At 39.3% G+C, this 18,775-nt stretch overlaps 2 protein-coding genes across 3 annotated transcripts; both read left to right on the plus strand.

The window, feature by feature from the left end:
* On the plus strand, positions 230–4,857 carry LOC104731665 (putative disease resistance protein At4g19050). Of its 2 annotated transcripts, XR_758631.1 has the most exons (4): positions 230–3,605; positions 3,682–3,740; positions 4,030–4,131; positions 4,370–4,857. XR_758631.1 is itself a non-coding variant. In XM_010451115.2 (2 exons), exon 1 carries the CDS (start codon positions 304–306, stop codon positions 3,595–3,597), a length of 3,294 nt encoding a protein of 1,097 aa, XP_010449417.1. In that variant the 5' UTR covers positions 230–303; the 3' UTR covers positions 3,598–3,605; positions 3,682–3,977. The 2 variants fall into 2 exon arrangements, 1 of the variants encoding a protein (XP_010449417.1); XM_010451115.2 differs by lacking the exons at positions 4,030–4,131; positions 4,370–4,857 and having other exon boundaries at positions 3,682–3,977.
* LOC104731666 (protein ENHANCED DISEASE RESISTANCE 2) lies at positions 12,058–18,396 on the plus strand. Its single transcript, XM_010451116.1, has 22 exons — positions 12,058–12,517; positions 12,619–12,693; positions 13,295–13,348; positions 13,450–13,515; positions 13,651–13,754; positions 14,227–14,294; positions 14,376–14,492; positions 14,897–14,937; positions 15,043–15,143; positions 15,431–15,526; positions 15,841–15,905; positions 15,995–16,066; positions 16,153–16,308; positions 16,419–16,645; positions 16,725–16,764; positions 16,859–17,004; positions 17,093–17,194; positions 17,341–17,385; positions 17,481–17,621; positions 17,709–17,804; positions 17,886–17,987; positions 18,086–18,396. Exons 1-22 carry the CDS (start codon positions 12,380–12,382, stop codon positions 18,185–18,187), a joined length of 2,154 nt encoding a protein of 717 aa, XP_010449418.1. The 5' UTR covers positions 12,058–12,379; the 3' UTR covers positions 18,188–18,396.

The raw sequence follows: 18,775 nt of genomic DNA on the forward strand, positions 1-18,775 counted from the left end.
ACAGATCCAAAAAGAAACAAAAGTGAGTATACTTGTTACTCTGAAATAGATAAGGGTGAAATTTTAGGAAGAAATATAGTACATAATTATACTTAGCGTTTCCTGTTGACAGAATATAATCTAAACTGAAAAAGAAAACAAATTATTCTTTTATAGATTGATATAGAAGTTATCGAGTATGGATAGAGTAGTATAAATACGTGAATCATCAACGAAGGATGACAAGACAAAACAAAGAAAAACTAGAAAGAAAGAAGCAAAAAAAAACAAAAACAGTGGAGATACCAATCTATTTTTATAGAGATGGACAATCGAGAGAAGAAAGATCAAATAAGCAGAGAAGAGATTCTTAAGAAGATAATGGAATCATTGGGACCAGACGGTGTCGCTTCAAGAACTCTCCTCGTCGGTGAAGCTGGTATAGGGAAGACATGGCTTGCAAAAGAAGTAAGCAAACGTGTAACCCAAGAAAGATCTTCTAATTACAATGTCCTTTGGTTGCATCTGAACAAAAGGATTGAAGACGTGAAGTCCCTTTACGAGAACTTAGCTGCTCAGTTATCGATAATTTACGAGTTTGAAGAAGGCGAAGAACCTGATGAGCTTGATTACTCTTTAGAGAGCTTGAAAGAGAAGGTTACGCATGTGATGAGCAATAACAAGAAGAAGAATCTTCTATTGATTTTGGATGATGAAGGAAGTATGACAACTGAAAACCATGTAATGGAAGACCTAAATCTCCGGGAGTTTCTTAATGAACACTCAACTCTTAAGCTTCTAATCACAAGAAGAGACGAAAGAGAGGAGAAAGAATCGATAACGATCAAAGTCACTCCGCTTACCGAAGACGAGTCACGAAACTTACTCCGCGGTTCTCAAAACTTACTTAAAATGTTTACGATCAACAAACCTAGTTTGATGTCTTGCATATTGAGCAAGAGCAAGGGCTTACCAGCTGCGATCGTTGTTTTAGCCAAGTCCTTACACAACATCAAGTCATTTTCTGCGAAACAGAGAAGGATCATTGAAGAACTGATTCTATCGTCCGAGTCATTAGACGCAGCTGCTGCTTCAAAGAACGCTATAGAACGCAACCGCTACAATCCCGTTTTGCGATTGAGTTACGAGCTGTTAAAGCTTGAGGAGACGAGCACACGTCCAGTCATTGCTTGCTTTTGGCATATCTTGGACTTCTACAAGTACTCTGGATGCGCTTACTACCGCGACCTAATCGTGCACTGGATGCTTGAAGGGTATTTTGATCCAGTTAAGTCGGTTGAAAAAGCTTACCAGGAAGGACATTCCATTTTGATGGAGTTTATGAATAGAGGAATCTTGAAGATACAAGAAGACAACATGGTGGTTCCAGAGTTTTCTATGAGCAATCTATTAGACCTTCAAGATTGTGGATTCTTTGGAAGATCTTGTCTTGGATTCGACAGAGTTTACGGAGGAGACAAGAGAAAAGGTCTTGGAAAAATCATCTTAATCGATGATATGATACAAACAATTCAATCTAAGCAGAAGAACATCACGACGATTATCGCTTGCGGAAATCGTTTACGTAGAGAAGTTTCCGGAAAGTTCTTTGAGAGACCAGAGATGCAAGATCTTGAAGTTGTTGTACTCTTTGAGCCAACGTTCCAAGATCTTGTTTTGTCTTTATCTAAGCTTAATAAACTCCGAGTACTCGTGATCAGGGACTGCGATCTTATCCAAAACATCAATGAGCTTACGGATCTTAAAGGCCTACATGTTCTTGAAGTCTCTGGTGCAAGTTCTCTGAATAGTATTCCTGATGATTTCTTCAAGAAAATGAGTCAGCTTCAAAGTCTTAACCTTTCAGGTCTTGCTATCAAATCTTCGCCTTCCACAATCGAAAACCTAAAAATGCTCCGTTGCTTCATCCTAAGAAACTGCTCTGAACTACAAGATCTGCCTAACTTCAACGTAGCTACAAAAAAGCTAGAAGTTATCGACATACGTGGAGCTCGAAAACTCGAGTCTTACTTCGATAGAGTTAAAGATTGGAAAGACTATAAAGGAAAGAACAAGAACTTCGCTCATCTTCGGAAGCTCGAACACTTGGACTTCTCAGAGACTCAGATCATCCGCTTACCGATATTTCATATGAAAGACTTCAGCACGATGCCATCCTTGACACGACTCTTGCTACGTAACTGCACAAGGCTTAAGAGATTGCCACAGCTTAAGCCCTTGACTAATCTTCAGATTCTTGATGCCTCTGGTGCTACAAGCTTAGTGGAGATGCTTGAAGTGTGTTTAGAGGAGAAGAAAGAGCTTAGGATCCTTGATCTTTCAAAGACAGTACTTCCAGAGTTAGCTGACACGATCGCAGATGTTGTTAATCTCAATCAGCTTATACTAAGGAACTGTTCTCAGATTGAAGAGCTTCCAAGCATTGAGAATCTGACGCACCTTGAGGTTTTCGACGTTTGTGGATGCAATAAGTTGAAGAAGATAAATGGATCCTTTGGGAAGATGTCTTACCTCCACAAAGTCAATCTTTCGGAAACAAATCTTGGTGAGTTACCTGACAAAATCTCAGAGCTATCTAACCTCAAGGAGCTCATCATAAGAAACTGTTGCAAGTTAAAGGCTCTTCCAAATCTTGGAAAGATGACATATCTTGAGATCCTCGATGTTTCGGGCTGCACCGAACTGGAGAAAATCGAAGGATCATTCGAGGATATGATTTATCTTCTCGAGATCAATCTCTCAGGGACTAAACTAAAGACGTTTCCAGAGTTGCCAAAACAGAGCATCTACAATTCTTCAAAACGCATTGTTCTCGCGAATTCATTTTGTTTAGAGCGAAAAGAGTGGAGCGATATAAAGGAATGTTTAGAAACAAATTCAGATGGCTCTATGTTCTCAAATGTAGCTGAAGACATTCACGAAAAAGGAGAGAAACTTGTTCATCAAGGCGATAGATACAGAGTTCTTGATCCTGAAGTTCCTTTGGGTATAGATATCGTTGATGTCAACAAACCAATGAATCTTGGTACAGAGTATATAGCCAAAGCAGAGTATGTCTCTATAACAGAGAATGGATCTAGAAGCGTATCTTCCATCTTCGACGAGTTTCAGATGAGCTTAGTCAAAGGTTGTTGGGTAGAGAGGTGCAAGAACATGAATGTTCTCTTCGAATCAGATGAACAACAAGAGAAAGAGAAATCATCATCATCATCATCATTGGAGAATCTTTGGATATCAAATCTTCCACTACTAAAAAGCTTGTACAGTAACAAAGGAGGATTCATCTTCAAGAACCTTAAGAAGCTAAGCATAGATTGTTGTCCAAGCATCACATCGCTATTCTCCGAGATTCCTGATAACCTTGAGATTCTACGAGTGAAGTTCTGTGATAAGCTGGAGAGGTTGTTTGAAGTAGAAGTAGGAGAATTATCGAAGCTTCACAAGCTTCAGCTTCTTGAGTTGCCTGTTTTATCCACCGTTGGAGCTAAACTCCCGAATCTGGTGAAATGCACGATTGTGAATTGTCCGAATTTGAAAGTTGGAGAAGATGAACAAAAGCTAGGAACAAGTGTAAAAGAAGAAATTACAGAGGAATAGCTTCACAAGTAAGTGAACCATCCAACTAACAAAATTGAATTTTTTTTTTTTCTCACTAATTGAACGTGTTTTCTTTATGAGCAGGTCTATTGATCTGAAACCCAAACTCCTACTCAGCCCACAGAAGAAGTTATAAGAAAAGTGTAAACATCATTTTTCTCTGTTTTTTCTTCATACGACGTGGATGAAGAATCAAACTTTCCAGTGGAAACTAATAATTTATTACCGTAAATGTTGAAATAATAATGATCAAAGTCTTGAACTTTGACAGAACATGTAATACGAAAACTTTTAAAAATGTTAACTTCGTGTTGTGTCTTGTGTAGTTGTGTTTAGTATACTCTAAAAATAATGAATAAATGAACCCCGTTATTTATTTATTTATAGTTTTTTTCATGTTTTGATCTGCGATAGTGATATATGTATATGCAGATAAAGAGACAAAGGGAACAATGTCATATTTATTCTTTCCTCAAAAAAATTTCAAATCGATTTGAGTTCGTTTCAAGCAATGAGTCTGTTCTGGCTAGGAAGGTATTTTTCTAAGAAATTTTATCTCAGTTCTAAATTGGGTTATGGTTTTTGTCTTTTTGAGTTCCAGAAAATCGTTAGTCTCAAAGAGGAGCTCACCTCAACACTTGCTTCAAACACCTGTAAACCTAGAAAAGAAAAAGAAAAAAACAAATCTTCTGTCCAATTCAAGACTTTCAGATTTTTATTTTTTTTACCATAAAGTTTTACCTATAGTAATAAGTTTTAATTCCAACTGTAGATATCTTTCCACAGCATGGAGGGGTAAGGAATCGGCCTACAAGGGAAACGGGTGAAACTTCAGCCAAACCCTGCAGGTCCAACAACTCGGTGCAGCCCAATGATCACCGATACAGAGCTAAAACTACAAACACGGTTGATCCGCAAGTGGGTGTGACTCAGGTGGAGGAGCTGGAACAGGGACAAATCCCGAATCAGGTTGAGCAAGTGGCGGTCCAGACTGCAACTTTCGGGGTTCCACCATTGAAGCGGGTCCGGAGACCCCTTTTTCAGGAACCAGAGATAGCTTCACACTCTAGTCTTGTTGATGATGCAACTCTTGTAGGTGCAGAGTCACCAGCTGTGGATACTGGTTTGGCCTCACAGACCACGGATCCCGATGCTGTGCCATTGGCTTCAACCGAAGCAGCCCATGAGGATCATTCGGTTCCAGCGGATGAGACAGGTTCGATACTGCGTCCGCAGGTCTCGGCAGCAGCAGGGATATTGGACAAGAACATTGATCAGATGATGGAAGAAGCTGAGGCAGAGGCTGAAGACGTAACGGTTAGTGATCCTGAGCAACAGGCTGATGGACACATGGATGAACGGGTCGAAGAGCCAACATCGGAACCCACCATAGTCACTGCGACTTCTGGTGGTGAGGCAACGGTTTCAGAGTCTGGTCCTACGGCTACGCTAATTAACACAGGTATCGCTCCTGCTGTGGCTCCTCAGGTGGAGAAGGTTAACAAGGTGAAGCCTCCTTTGGCTAATAAAGGCGTTGCTTCCAGGAAGTTGAATGTGTACTTGCGTACAACACCAAGGAAACGCCCTGTCCCTAAAGAAGCTGGGGAAGGTGCAAACCCGAGGAACCAGGATCAGGAGAAGGGTCCAGCAGGTGGTGCAAAACCACCCAAACCAACCATGGATAAATGAAGATTTTGAGCTGGAATTGTCAGGGGCTCGGAAATAAAGCGACTATCGGGTATCTCAGGGATTTATGGGGAAAACATAGACCTGATTTTTTATTTTTGTCTGAAACAAGACAGCCTTTATCTGTTTTAGAACCTTTTGTTGGTCATTTTGGTTATTCAAATTTAACAACGGTTGATCCTATCGGTTGTAGTGGCGGTTTAGCCTTATTTTATAATAATACCTATGATGTTTCTATTTTATTTGAATCCAATCGTTTGATTGATCTGGAACTCATTTATAAAGGTCATGTTATTTATTTTACCTTCATTTATGGTGACCCGGTCCCAAAGAACCGGGACTTTGTGTGGGAACGGTTAACACGGATTGGTTTATCTCGGGATTCTCCTTGGTTTCTTATAGGTGATTTTAATGAGTTAAAAGGAAACCACGAAAAACGAGGTGGTAAACTTCGTCATGCATCTTCATTTGTGAATTTTAACACGATGATTCGGCATTGTGGATTACTAGAGTTTCCCGCGATTGGGGATAGTTTGTCTTGGCGCGGTTGGCGAGATAAGAAGCCCATTCGCTGTCGGCTTGACAGAGCCTTAGCCAATGAGAAGCTCCATGACTTGTTCCGGGATGCGGTTACAGAATATTTACCGATGATAGCCTCGGACCATAAACCGGTTTTAGCTTCTCTAGAGGATAAGGTCCGGCGAGGAAGGAGTGTATTCCGGTTTGATCGACGATGGCTTGAGAAAGAGGGTTTCTTTGGTGCAATCTCAGAGGGTTGGGCCTCTGGGGAGACAGGGGTAGACGGGAATTTAATGGACAAAATAATAAAGTGTCGCCAAGCAATCTCTCGATGGCGGAAGGCGCAGGCCCCGTTTGGTCGAGAAACGATTGAGGACCTCAAATCCCACTTAGCAGCGGCTCAATCAGATGACTGAGTTTCTGTGGAGGTTATTTCGGAATTGACTTGGAAGCTGCAGGAAGCTTATCGAGATGAAGAGATTTACTGGTATCAGAAGAGTCGGAGCAGATGGATGCGTTTCGGGGATCAAAATACAAGTTATTTTCATGCTCAGACGAAGATAAGGAGAGCTAAAAATCGGATTGTTGGGATGCATGATGAGTCCGGGCTTTGGACCACGGAGGAAACTCAGGTGCAGGATATTGCAATCTCTTATTTTCAGGAGATGTTCACGTCTACAGATCCCTCAGACATCGAGGATTTTTTGGGAGAAATAAATATGTCTATTACGGGTGAGATTAATGAGTCACTGATTCGATCAGTCACAGAACAGGAAATTAAAGAGGCTCTGTTTATGATGCATCCTGATAAAGCCCCGGGACCGGACGGTATGACAGCCCTCTTTTATCAGCGGGCTTGGGACACGGTTAAGGCTGATTTAAAACTTTCAGTAGACTCCTTCTTTCAGGGTGGAAGTTTTGACAAACGCTTAAATAGGACAAATATATGCCTTATTCCAAAAGTGGAAAAGCCAACTCGGATGTCGGAATGGCGCCCAATTAGTTTATGTAATGTTGGATACAAGATTATCTCGAAGATCTTGTGCCAGCGACTACGTAAATTCCTGCNTCGGACCATAAACCGGTTTTAGCTTCTCTAGAGGATAAGGTCCGGCGAGGAAGGAGTGTATTCCGGTTTGATCGACGATGGCTTGAGAAAGAGGGTTTCTTTGGTGCAATCTCAGAGGGTTGGGCCTCTGGGGAGACAGGGGTAGACGGGAATTTAATGGACAAAATAATAAAGTGTCGCCAAGCAATCTCTCGATGGCGGAAGGCGCAGGCCCCGTTTGGTCGAGAAACGATTGAGGACCTCAAATCCCACTTAGCAGCGGCTCAATCAGATGACTGAGTTTCTGTGGAGGTTATTTCGGAATTGACTTGGAAGCTGCAGGAAGCTTATCGAGATGAAGAGATTTACTGGTATCAGAAGAGTCGGAGCAGATGGATGCGTTTCGGGGATCAAAATACAAGTTATTTTCATGCTCAGACGAAGATAAGGAGAGCTAAAAATCGGATTGTTGGGATGCATGATGAGTCCGGGCTTTGGACCACGGAGGAAACTCAGGTGCAGGATATTGCAATCTCTTATTTTCAGGAGATGTTCACGTCTACAGATCCCTCAGACATCGAGGATTTTTTGGGAGAAATAAATATGTCTATTACGGGTGAGATTAATGAGTCACTGATTCGATCAGTCACAGAACAGGAAATTAAAGAGGCTCTGTTTATGATGCATCCTGATAAAGCCCCGGGACCGGACGGTATGACAGCCCTCTTTTATCAGCGGGCTTGGGACACGGTTAAGGCTGATTTAAAACTTTCAGTAGACTCCTTCTTTCAGGGTGGAAGTTTTGACAAACGCTTAAATAGGACAAATATATGCCTTATTCCAAAAGTGGAAAAGCCAACTCGGATGTCGGAATGGCGCCCAATTAGTTTATGTAATGTTGGATACAAGATTATCTCGAAGATCTTGTGCCAGCGACTACGTAAATTCCTGCCAGCATTGGTTTCTGAGACACAATCGGCGTTTGTAGAAGGACGTCTGATTTCAGATAATATTTTGATCGCCCAGGAGATGTTTCATGGACTCCGCACCAACCCTTCATGCAAGGGTAAGTTCATGGCCATCAAAACGGATATGAGTAAGGCCTACGATCGAGTTGAATGGCCCTTTCTCGAACATTTAATGCGGAAATTCGGTTTTTGTGACAAATGGATTTCATGGATCATGTGGTGCGTCACATCAGTTGAATATAGTGTTCTCTTAAATGGTCAATCCAAGGGATCCATAATTCCATCTAGAGGGCTCCGACAGGGAGATCCATTGTCACCTTATCTTTTTATCTTGTGTACTGAGGTTCTGATTGCAAATCTACAATAAGCGGAAAGGTCTAAACTTATTACGGGTATTAAGGTTTCCACTGCTTGCCCAGCGATTTCTCACTTATTGTTTGCGGACGACAGTCTGTTCTTCTGTCGGGCTACGAAGGAACAATGTGAGGTTATCTTGGGGATTCTCCGCCAATATGAACGGGTTTCTGGACAGCGGATAAATTTTCAGAAATCTTCGGTTCAATTTGGGCATACAGTAGCTATAGATGTGCGAGAGGATTTAAAAGGCATTCTGGGTATTACCACTCTAGGAGGGATGAACTCATACTTGGGTATCCCGGAAAGTCTGGGCGGATCAAAAACTAAGATATTTTCCTTTGTCCAGGATCGATTACAGAAACGAGCTGGTGGATGGCCAGCCAGGTTGCTGTCTCGGGGAGGGAAAGAGGTCATGATCAAATCAGTTGCGACCGCTGTTCCCACCTTTGTTATGTCCTGTTTTCGAATCCCGAAAACAGTCACACGGAAACTTACTAGTGCAATCTCCAATTTCTGGTGGAGCTCTACAGGGGAAACACGGGGTCTACATTGGATAGCGTGGGACAAGTTGTGTACCGATAAAAGGGAGGGAGGTTTGGGTTTTAGGTGCCTGGATGATTTCAATACCGCTCTGCTGGCTAAGCAACTATGGCGATTGATTTCAGCCCCAGATTCTTTATTTGCAAAGGTTTTCAAAGGAAGATATTACAGACATTTGGATCCTTTGGACCCGATTAAATCTTACTCTCCGTCTTACGGATGGCGAAGTATGATTTCTGCTCGCTCTCTGGTGAACAAAGGACTCATTAAACGGGTCGGATCTGGGGCTTCCATCCTGGTATGGACTGACCCCTGGATTCCTGCCCAATCCCCGAGACCAGCATTGCGTTCAGGATCGCCAATCGATTCAACGCTTAGAGCTGAAACTTTCATTGACAGGACTTCACAGTCCTGGGATTTGGCGTTGCTTTCGGCTTCTTTCGAGCCGGAGGATGTAGCCCTTATTTCTGCCATACCCCTTGGTAATCTTTTTACCCCCGATAGCTTGGGTTGGCATTTGACAAAAACTGGTGTTTATACGGTTAAATCAGGATATCAGGCTCTGCGCCAGAAATCAGGGAGTGTTTTACCTGTTTCCGGCCCTAATATTATCCCCTTACAGGCACATGTCTGGCAGATTCGGTGCCCACCGAAACTCAGACACTTTTTGTGGCAAGCAGTTACGGGCTGTATGGCGACAACAGCTAATTTGCGACGCCGTGGACTTGGTTGTGACATTGAATGTGCAATCTGTGGAGGTGAGGAGGAGACAATTAACCACGCTCTCTTCTTATGCCCCCCGGCTAGGCAGGTTTGGGGTTTGTCCCACTTCCCTACTTCTTCGGGTTGCTTCCCCTCGAATTCTGTCTATGATAATATGGATTCATTATTCTGGAGATTTCAGGACATTCCTTCGATTGATGTTTTCCCGTGGATCCTATGGTATATTTGGAAGGCCCGCAATGATAAATTATTTAGCAATTTGGATTCCAATCCGGTCGCAATTTTACAGATAGCGGAAGAGGAATCAAAGCTCTGGAGCTCGGCTCAGGAAGAACCCCCAGGAACTTTCCCTCAGAGCGATCCTCGATCTCTATCCAGATCTAGGGTTCCTACCAGTAACGTGGTTCGCGAGTATGGATCTAGTCATCGATGCTTTGTGGATGGCTCATGGAAGGTAACTGACCAGTTTATGGGCAGAGGATGGTATTGCATTTCTCCTGATGGAGAATCTCCCACTATGGGTGCATCCAATTCCCGCCGTAGCTTGTCACCTCTCCATGCAGAAGTGGAAGCCCTTATCTGGGCAATGAGATGTATGATAGGTGCGGAAAAGGAGAAAGTTGTTTTTCTCACAGACTGTTCTGATTTGGTGAAGATGGTGTCTTCACCCTCCGAGTGGCCTGCTTTCAAGACATATCTGGATGCGATTGAAGAGGATAAGGAGGATTTTATCTCATTCGCTGTAGTTCAGATACCCAGATCACAAAATGGTAGAGCGGACAAGCTGGCGCGTAGAGCTAGAGTGGAGTCGCTTCCAATTACTTATGTGAATAATTTTCCTTCTAATTGGCTCGTTTGAGCTAATTCTGTTATGTGGCTGGCAAAAAAAAAAAAAAAAAAAAAAAAAAANGGTTTGTTAATTAAAAAAAAGAAAAAAGCCAAATGCAGTACTCCAAGATTTGGATTTATTAAAATGGTTCCAATATAATTTTCACAAGATATATACATACATATTTAAATTTAGAGGGGGTATTGAACTTATATTTTAGAAGATTTTTAAGGATTCTTAAAATCACTTGTTATTCAATTAATGATTTTAACAAATCTTTTAAAATTCTATGTTATTCAACTTAGAATTTCTGTAAAAATCATTTAAAATAATTTAAAATCTCTTGTTATTCAATCAATAATTTATAAACTTATTTGAAATCTGATGTTATTCAAAATATCATAATTTTTTAAAAAAATTTATTTTGAATGATTCTGTAAGACTTTGTTTTGTTTTTTACTTGAAAAATATGAGTCACAAAATCATAGCTATTGAGGTAGAATTTTAAAGGATTTTAGAAGAAAAAAAAAATCAGTCGACAACCGATAAACTCCTCGATCAACTCCGACGACAGTAAGCCAAAAATCCATGTCGATCACCAGCCATCTTCTCCACCGGTGAACATGAAGCTTCGTTTGTTTTGAATCTCCGTTCAGTAAGCTCTCTTCTCTCTCTTAATTTGAATCTCCGTAGGACTCAGCTTGTCAAAGTGAGTTTGCAGTCTGTGTATTTCTGGAATTGATATTATGTATCTTATCAATTTGTCAAATTAAAAATTAACCTGACATATGTTATCGATTAGTGGGTATCTGAAGGTGTAACTCAGCATCGTTTTGCATAGCTTAATCTTGTTGACTTAGCTTGATCTGAAAGGTAAAATCAGCGATTAACTTAAAAAAATTGACTACCCTTTTCTTTTAAATTATTCTGCTAACATCAGGAATATCGACAACAGAGTTAATGAGCTGAAGGTGAGCGCCTTAAAGAAACAACCAACATCAACAAGTCTCTATCAACATTGGGGTAAGAATACATCTTGCACAAGCTTCACCTCAAGTATTCTAGTTTGGTTTTTGTTATTCAGCTATAGTTTCTAGATTGGTCTTTGTTATATAGTTTTTAATGATGTATTCCCAATTTTTACTTTCCAGGCTTGTGATCATGAACCAAGAGGTTTCCCTTTGCTTGTTCCAGTTGGATGTGAAGTTTCACTTCCTAACGCATTGAATATGTTATTAGACTATCATGAACCAAGAGGTTTCCCTTTGTCTTGATCGGTAAATTTTGAAATTACTTTTGACTTTTTGTGTATTGACTTTTGTATGTGTTTATAAACACATAACGTTGTCTTACTTAAAAACTAAAGAAGACGTCAGCCAATTATCGTGAACCACGTGTATGTGGTTAACACGTCAGCTATTTTGTTGATACGTCGTCGTTACCGAACGGAATAACATCGCCGTCAGCGACCTTCTCAATGGAATTGCTTCGTCAGCTAATTTAATTATATTTATATGATGACTACGACAAAATAAAAAATATAATATATAGTTTTTGAACTGATTTGGCGTGACTATGATAAATTAATTTAAATTAATTAATGGCTACTCAATTAAATTAAAACATTATTTCACCCATTTATGTTAGTTTAACAGACTACTAACTTACTTCTTTGGCGTGTTTAGTTATTAAATTAAATTAAATTAATTTATTTTGTATAGATATTTTTCTCTCTAAATGTTTTTATTATTATTTTAAATTAAAGCATTTGGATTTTTTTCTTATTTCTGTCAAAGTTGAATCTCTTTCTCTTGTATTTTCGTCGAAGTAGAAAATTTCGATTTTATTTTATTTTTCAGAATTTTGAGAAAAATCTGTGAGCTCATAAAATCTTCGCTAGTTCGGCAGAGAGGAATCTGCGAAAATCACCAGATTCCGGCGCCGGAGCGCCGATGAACAATCAGGTCAATTAGTGTATAACTCGAATGATTCTCCCGCGGAAATAAGAGTTAGATTCCGATTTCGATTTCCGTGGGGAAAAGTACTGTTAGCTCTTTTGATTTTTTTATTTGTTTCGTTCGTACTCCCTGGTCGGTCGAGGGACAGAGAGAAATGTCAAAGGTAGTGTACGAAGGGTGGATGGTTAGGTATGGGAGGAGGAAGATCGGAAGATCGTATATTCATATGAGGTATTTCGTGTTGGAGCCTCGTCTTCTGGCGTATTACAAGAAGAAACCTCAGGATTATCAGGTGAACGATTGTTTTTAATCTTGTTTGATTTGTTTGTTGAATTTGTTCTTTGTTTTAGTGGTGTGAGAGAGGATTTAGCTGAAAAAGATGAGTGTTTACAGGTTCCTATCAAGACTATGTTGATTGATGGTAACTGCAGAGTTGAGGATCGAGGCTTGAAAACACATCATGGACATGTGAGTCTTGCTTTTTTACCTTTCTCTGTTATCATCTTGTTACTTGCAGTGTTTATATAGATGTGTATGTGATGTGTTTCATTGAGCTTGCTATGGAGGAAGTTGTTTAGACTTATCTTCTCTTCCATGGGCATATATTTGAACTTTCAATAGTAGGGTGAGAGAGGTGATGAGTAGGAGAAGAAGACTCTCTAGGAAGTAGGACTGGCTGCTAGTTATTCTTAGTTGTGAGGATTATATAATTCTGGGCAGAGTAACTGGGTAGAATAGTTGAGTCAACTAGAAATGGTTAGTAAATCTGCTCCTACTCTCTTGAGGACCAAAATCGAGCACAATATAAAACATTGATGTTCTTATGTTACATATATATTTATGATATACAATTATTGCATTAGAGAGATCATTTGAAGGTTTGTTTTAAGGGCAGCCTCGTACAGCTGTTGCAATCTTTTTGTTGCAAGAGAGATATAATGTTTGTTGCTAATCAGTTGATGGTTTCCCATGAGTCTATGACACCTTGATTTTCTTTTATCATATCCTTGACTGTTATATCACTTATGCCTCTACAAACTCTTTTGGGCTTTTCGGCTCGACTTTGCAGATGGTTTACGTGTTGTCTGTTTATAACAAGAAAGAAAAGAGTCACAGAATTACGGTATGTGTCTATACTTTAAGAATAGCTAACACCAGATTTTCCCTGGTACTTGGCAATTTCACACTTTTGGGTTAGTTAATATGGAGTGTGTTTCTTGCTAGATGGCAGCGTTCAACATCCAGGAAGCACTAATGTGGAAGGAAAAAATTGAGTCTGTGATAGACCAGGTTAGTCATCTGCCTGCCAGTTCCTGAATCACAAAAGCTTACTTCCATTTTATTATTTATATAGTTGTCACTGTTTAAGCATTTGTGGATTGGTAGTTTATCTGATTACCTAACTATGTTTTGCACTTTGTGCAGCATCAAGAGTCCCAAGTTCCAAATGGTCAGCAGTATGTTTCCTTTGAATATAAGTCTGGAATGGATACTGGAAGAACTGCTTCATCCTCAGAACATGAAAGCCAGTAAGTGCTTATTTTAAATGATTTCTATATTACTTCTTCCAAATCGAATTAATTTTCCAACATCTCACTGGCTATAGTTTCTCCAGACTAAATCGGAACAAACTATGTTCTGAATATTATTATCGTTCATAAACTTGATCTCCTTGTTATGGAATGACCATTCACATTGTTCAAATTTAAGTTGTTTGTGGCGATAATTATAAATAAACTCGAAAATTTGTCATTTTATTAGCTAAAACATATAGGAAGTAAACTACCGATCCTAATCTGTGTATGTCTTTTTCCATTAACGGCTGCCTCAGTCATTCTAAGAATCTCAAAATTCACAAAACCAGAAGAGGCTAACAAATTGATGCATGTAGAGAGTACCCATCAGATATCATTCTTTTTGATGTTTGTCACTATGTTGTTTATCTTTTTTTTTCTTTAATATGCATATGTTAATGCAAAAAGTATCTGCAATTTCCTTCAGATATAGTGCGCCAGAGGATGAAGAGGACTCTCGACGTAGCTTAATGAGGAGGACAACTATTGGAAATGGTTTTTTCCGAATTCACTTATCTGTGTTTAAATCTGGTACAGGGATCCGGGCTGATCTAATCACCTCAAAAAAACTTGCAGGTCCTCCAGAATCTGTACTTGACTGGACCAAAGAATTTGATGCAGAGTTGGCCAACCAGAATTCCAACAACCAAGCATTTTCCAGAAAACACTGGCGTCTCCTTCAGTGTCAAAATGGTTAGGAGTTTCTAGATTCTGCTGCTACTTCTGAAATGCAATTTAGTATACTATGTTCTCATTGATAAACAACAATTATGAGATCTTATTTGGAACTTTTGGAATCCAGTGTCTTCATTAGTTATCTTCTCTAGGAACTGGAAGATCGTTTTCAATGCAAAATCAATAGAATCCTCTATTTATGGGTTCCGTCATTCCCATTGCGTCGTGATTAATTGATAGGCCTGAATTCTACAATGGAACTCTTGAATGAATATTATAGATTTTCTAATTGTAATTGGGTGAAATTTTCAAGTTTTCATTGGCTCAAAGCTCTTACTCTTTTTTTTGGGTTCATATTTATTTAGTTATTGCTCTTTAGTATTTGGCCTTAATCAGCTCTTGCTTTTTTACACATTTGGCAGGTCTTAGGATTTTTGAAGAGCTTCTTGAAGTTGATTACCTTGTACGGAAATGTCGAATACCTTGTCATTATTATGGCGTAATTTCTATTTGGTTACATTGTAACTTTATATAGACAAGAACCATCATTATAGTGCTACACGTGCAGCCAAGAAGCTGTAGCAGGGCTATGAAGGCTGTCGGTGTAGTGGAGGCAACGTGTGAGGATATATTCGAGCTTCTGATGAGCATGGATGGCACTCGTTATGAGTAGGTGCTTCTCTGCCTTCTATGTTTTCTACTCATATTCTGATTGTAGAAGATGGCTTGTATTTCTTCAATTTATTGCATTTAGACACTATTATTTGGAAAATTTATTAAATATTTCCTTGTGGTTTTATGCATTTTGTTATTAATGTCGGGTCTATGTATATATGTTTCTTTCCTGAAAAATAGTGTCGTTTGCCCAACACTTTATAGTATGTATCCAGAAGTGTTTATTTGTGTTTATCTATATCTGAAGTTATATGTGTTCCTGTCGTTCCTGTTCTCTGTAGGTGGGACTGCAGCTTTCAGTATGGTAGCTTAGTGGAAGAGGTGGATGGTCACACAGCAGTGCTCTATCATAGACTTCTGCTCGATTGGTTTCCAATGTAAGTTTGCACCTTAAAAAATATTGTCTATTAATAGTCAAGTTAAGAAAATGTGATGATTTTATTCCCAATGAATTAAACCTTATCACCACATCGTTAGGAATATACCAGTATACCACAGAATTGGTTGCCCTCAAGGGCTGTAGGTTTAATGCTAAGGCGGTTTTAATTTTTGTATAAGACTGGGGCAGAAAAACCAGTTCAGGGTTATTATCTTTGTTTTCATTTGTGATCTTTCTGTTTCCCATTTGAATATTTTTTTACTGTTTCCACGAGCTCTGTTTTATCCTGATTATGACATCAAATGGTTTCAGGATTGTGTGGCCTCGTGACCTCTGTTATGTCCGCTATTGGCGCCGTAATGATGATGGGAGTTATGGTATCTTTCTTTCCTCTTTATTCATGTAGAATCTAGAGAGGTATTTTGATATAAGATTGTTGGTTATTTATTTCGCTCTTTCTGTGAAGTTGTGTTGTTCCGTTCTAGGGAGCATGAGAATTGTGGTCCACAACCTGGATGTGTTCGGGCTCATCTTGAGAGTATGTCTGCGAAAATAATTGGCGTTAAGCACTTGATAAAATTCTTCGACTCTTTGATGTTTCACTTATGTTTTTGTTTCACTTAGGTGGAGGATATAATATTTCCCCACTAAAACCTCGGAATGGGAGGCCTAGAACACAAGTGCAACATCTAATACAAATTGATCTAAAAGGGTGGGGTGCAGGCTATCTTCCAGCATTTCAACAACATTGTCTTCTTCAAATGCTGAATAGTGTTGCTGGTAAGTTCTTTCATGCTCTTTTCCACTGGTTTCCTTATGTCCTTTCAGAAAAGGAATTCCATTGGCTATTTAATATCATCCATCTTAATTCATGGTGCTGCTTATCCCAGGTTTGCGGGAATGGTTTTCACAGACAGATGAGAGAGGTCTTCCTACCCGAATCCCTGTCATGGTGAATATGGCATCATCTTCCTTGAGCTTGAGTAAGAGTGGGAAGTCTCTCAATCAGTCTGCCTTTTCTCTTGATCAAACAAATTCTGTTAACAGAAACTCTGTGCTCATGGATGAAGACTCGGATGATGATGATGAATTTCAGATTGCTGAATCAGAACAAGAGGTTTGAATATCGAGCATTTTGATTTTAAAATGTTAAGCAGCATCTGGAATTGAATCGTCACTTTTGTGTATCATTTCAGCCTGAAACTAGTAAAACAGAAAACGATGTCAAGAGACCAGGTGAGCACCCTGTTATTTAGTATGAAAATGATACTTGAGCCAATTAGGATATCTAATAGCAATGGTTGTTTTGTGCGATTTGAAACTTCTGAAGAAGAACCTGCTCACGACATTGATCTGTCATGCTTCTCGGGTAACCTAAAGCGCAATGAAAATGAAAACGCCCGTAACTGCTGGAGGACATCTGACGGGAACAATTTCAAAGTTCGGGGCAAGAATTTCGGTGGAGATAAAAGAAAGGTTGCTAAATTTGTCGTCTTATTAATTTAGATGGTTAGGTTCACATCAAACTAACTTTTGTTTCTATACATTTGACACTATACGGAAGATACCTGCTGGGAAGCATCTTATGGATCTCGTTGCTGTTGATTGGTTCAAAGACAGTAAAAGAATAGATCATGTTGCTAGACGCAAAGGCTGTGCAGCACAAGTAAGATACACAAAGCACCTTAATTTTAGTTACCTAAAGGAGAGATTTTTGCACTAAACCTTCAATATTCTTCCCATGTTATTCATTAGCTTTTGGAATCTTAATCACTTAGAAAGATTATTGAGCCTTTTGATACACATGTTCAGGTTGCTGCAGAAAAAGGTCTATTCTCAATGGTGGTAAATGTTCAAGTAAGCTTTGCCCATCAACTATTATTAAGATTCCGAACATTGGGTACATACCACACAGTCATATTTATATAGGTGTAAAACCGGTATGTAAATAGGTTCCAGGATCAACACACTACAGTATGGTGTTTTATTTCGTGATGAAAGAACTCGTACCCGGGTCCCTCTTGCAACGATTTGTGGATGGTGATGATGAATTCCGAAATAGTAGGCTAAAGCTTATACCATTAGTTCCTAAGGTATGTTTATCTCTTTGTGATTACTGCTGCAAGTACATAGAGATTCTCTAGGAAGTCGATTTCACGTAAAACTCAATTCTATGCCAGGGCTCATGGATAGTAAGACAAAGCGTGGGGAGCACCCCATGTCTCCTTGGGAAAGCAGTGGACTGCAACTACATCCGTGGCCCGACATACTTAGAAGTGAGCAGACCCATCAATGTAGTTTATAAATTTGCCTCTCGAACCAATAATAACTCAAATACTTTATCTTGTGTGATGTAGATTGACATAGATATTGGTTCATCAACCGTTGCAAATGGGGTCCTTGGCCTCGTTATTGGTGTAATCACCTCTCTGGTTGTTGAAATGGCTTTCCTTGTACAGGTAATTTTATCTAGAAACTACTGACCCAAAACTTTTGGATTTGCTCAGGTAGCTTAGGTTATTATTTATTCATACAAATCATGTTGGGTTTTTTGCAGGCAAATACACCGGAAGAACTGCCAGAGAGGCTTATTGGTGCAGTTCGGGTTTCGCATATAGAGCTCTCTTCGGCTATTGTTCCGAATCTGGAGTCAGAATAAAAACCATTCAAAAATTACCCATCAAACTTCATATATAAGTTCTGTCACATTAAGTGTCTGGTGGTTCTTTGGAATAATATTCTTTCTCTGTCTTCTTTTTTTCCATTTGCCTTTGTTTTAATACATCTTTTTTATGTCTTCTCTGTCAAATTATAGTGAAAAAATAGTATGTTATATGTCTTATATACAGTTCGTCAATATTGTAATGCGTTGCCTGAGTCTATACATATATATATATATATATATATTTTTTTTTTCTTTAGTAAAAGGCGAAAGAATATACACATAGATAATTTATCTATCTTTTTTTTCTTCTCGGCAAATCAACATATATTGATATCAGAATGTTTAAGCAAATACAGTAAATTATTACAATTTCGATGAAAGAGTGGAGAGTAACCATGCTATCTTTAGACTTATAGGCTGTATGTCCCCCTTTCACAGCATATAGTTGAGATTCCAAAATGCTTTTGGCATAACTTTAGTTGATAGGAAAAACTGAATTGTTGCTTGAAATGAATCTGGAATCTGTCTTCTGAAGGTTGATAGAGCATGCCATATTTGCCAATCAGAACACCACTGTCTGTA

Source organism: Camelina sativa, chromosome 12 (genome assembly GCF_000633955.1).
Source record: "Camelina sativa cultivar DH55 chromosome 12, Cs, whole genome shotgun sequence".
Classification (NCBI taxonomy): domain Eukaryota; kingdom Viridiplantae; phylum Streptophyta; class Magnoliopsida; order Brassicales; family Brassicaceae; genus Camelina; species Camelina sativa.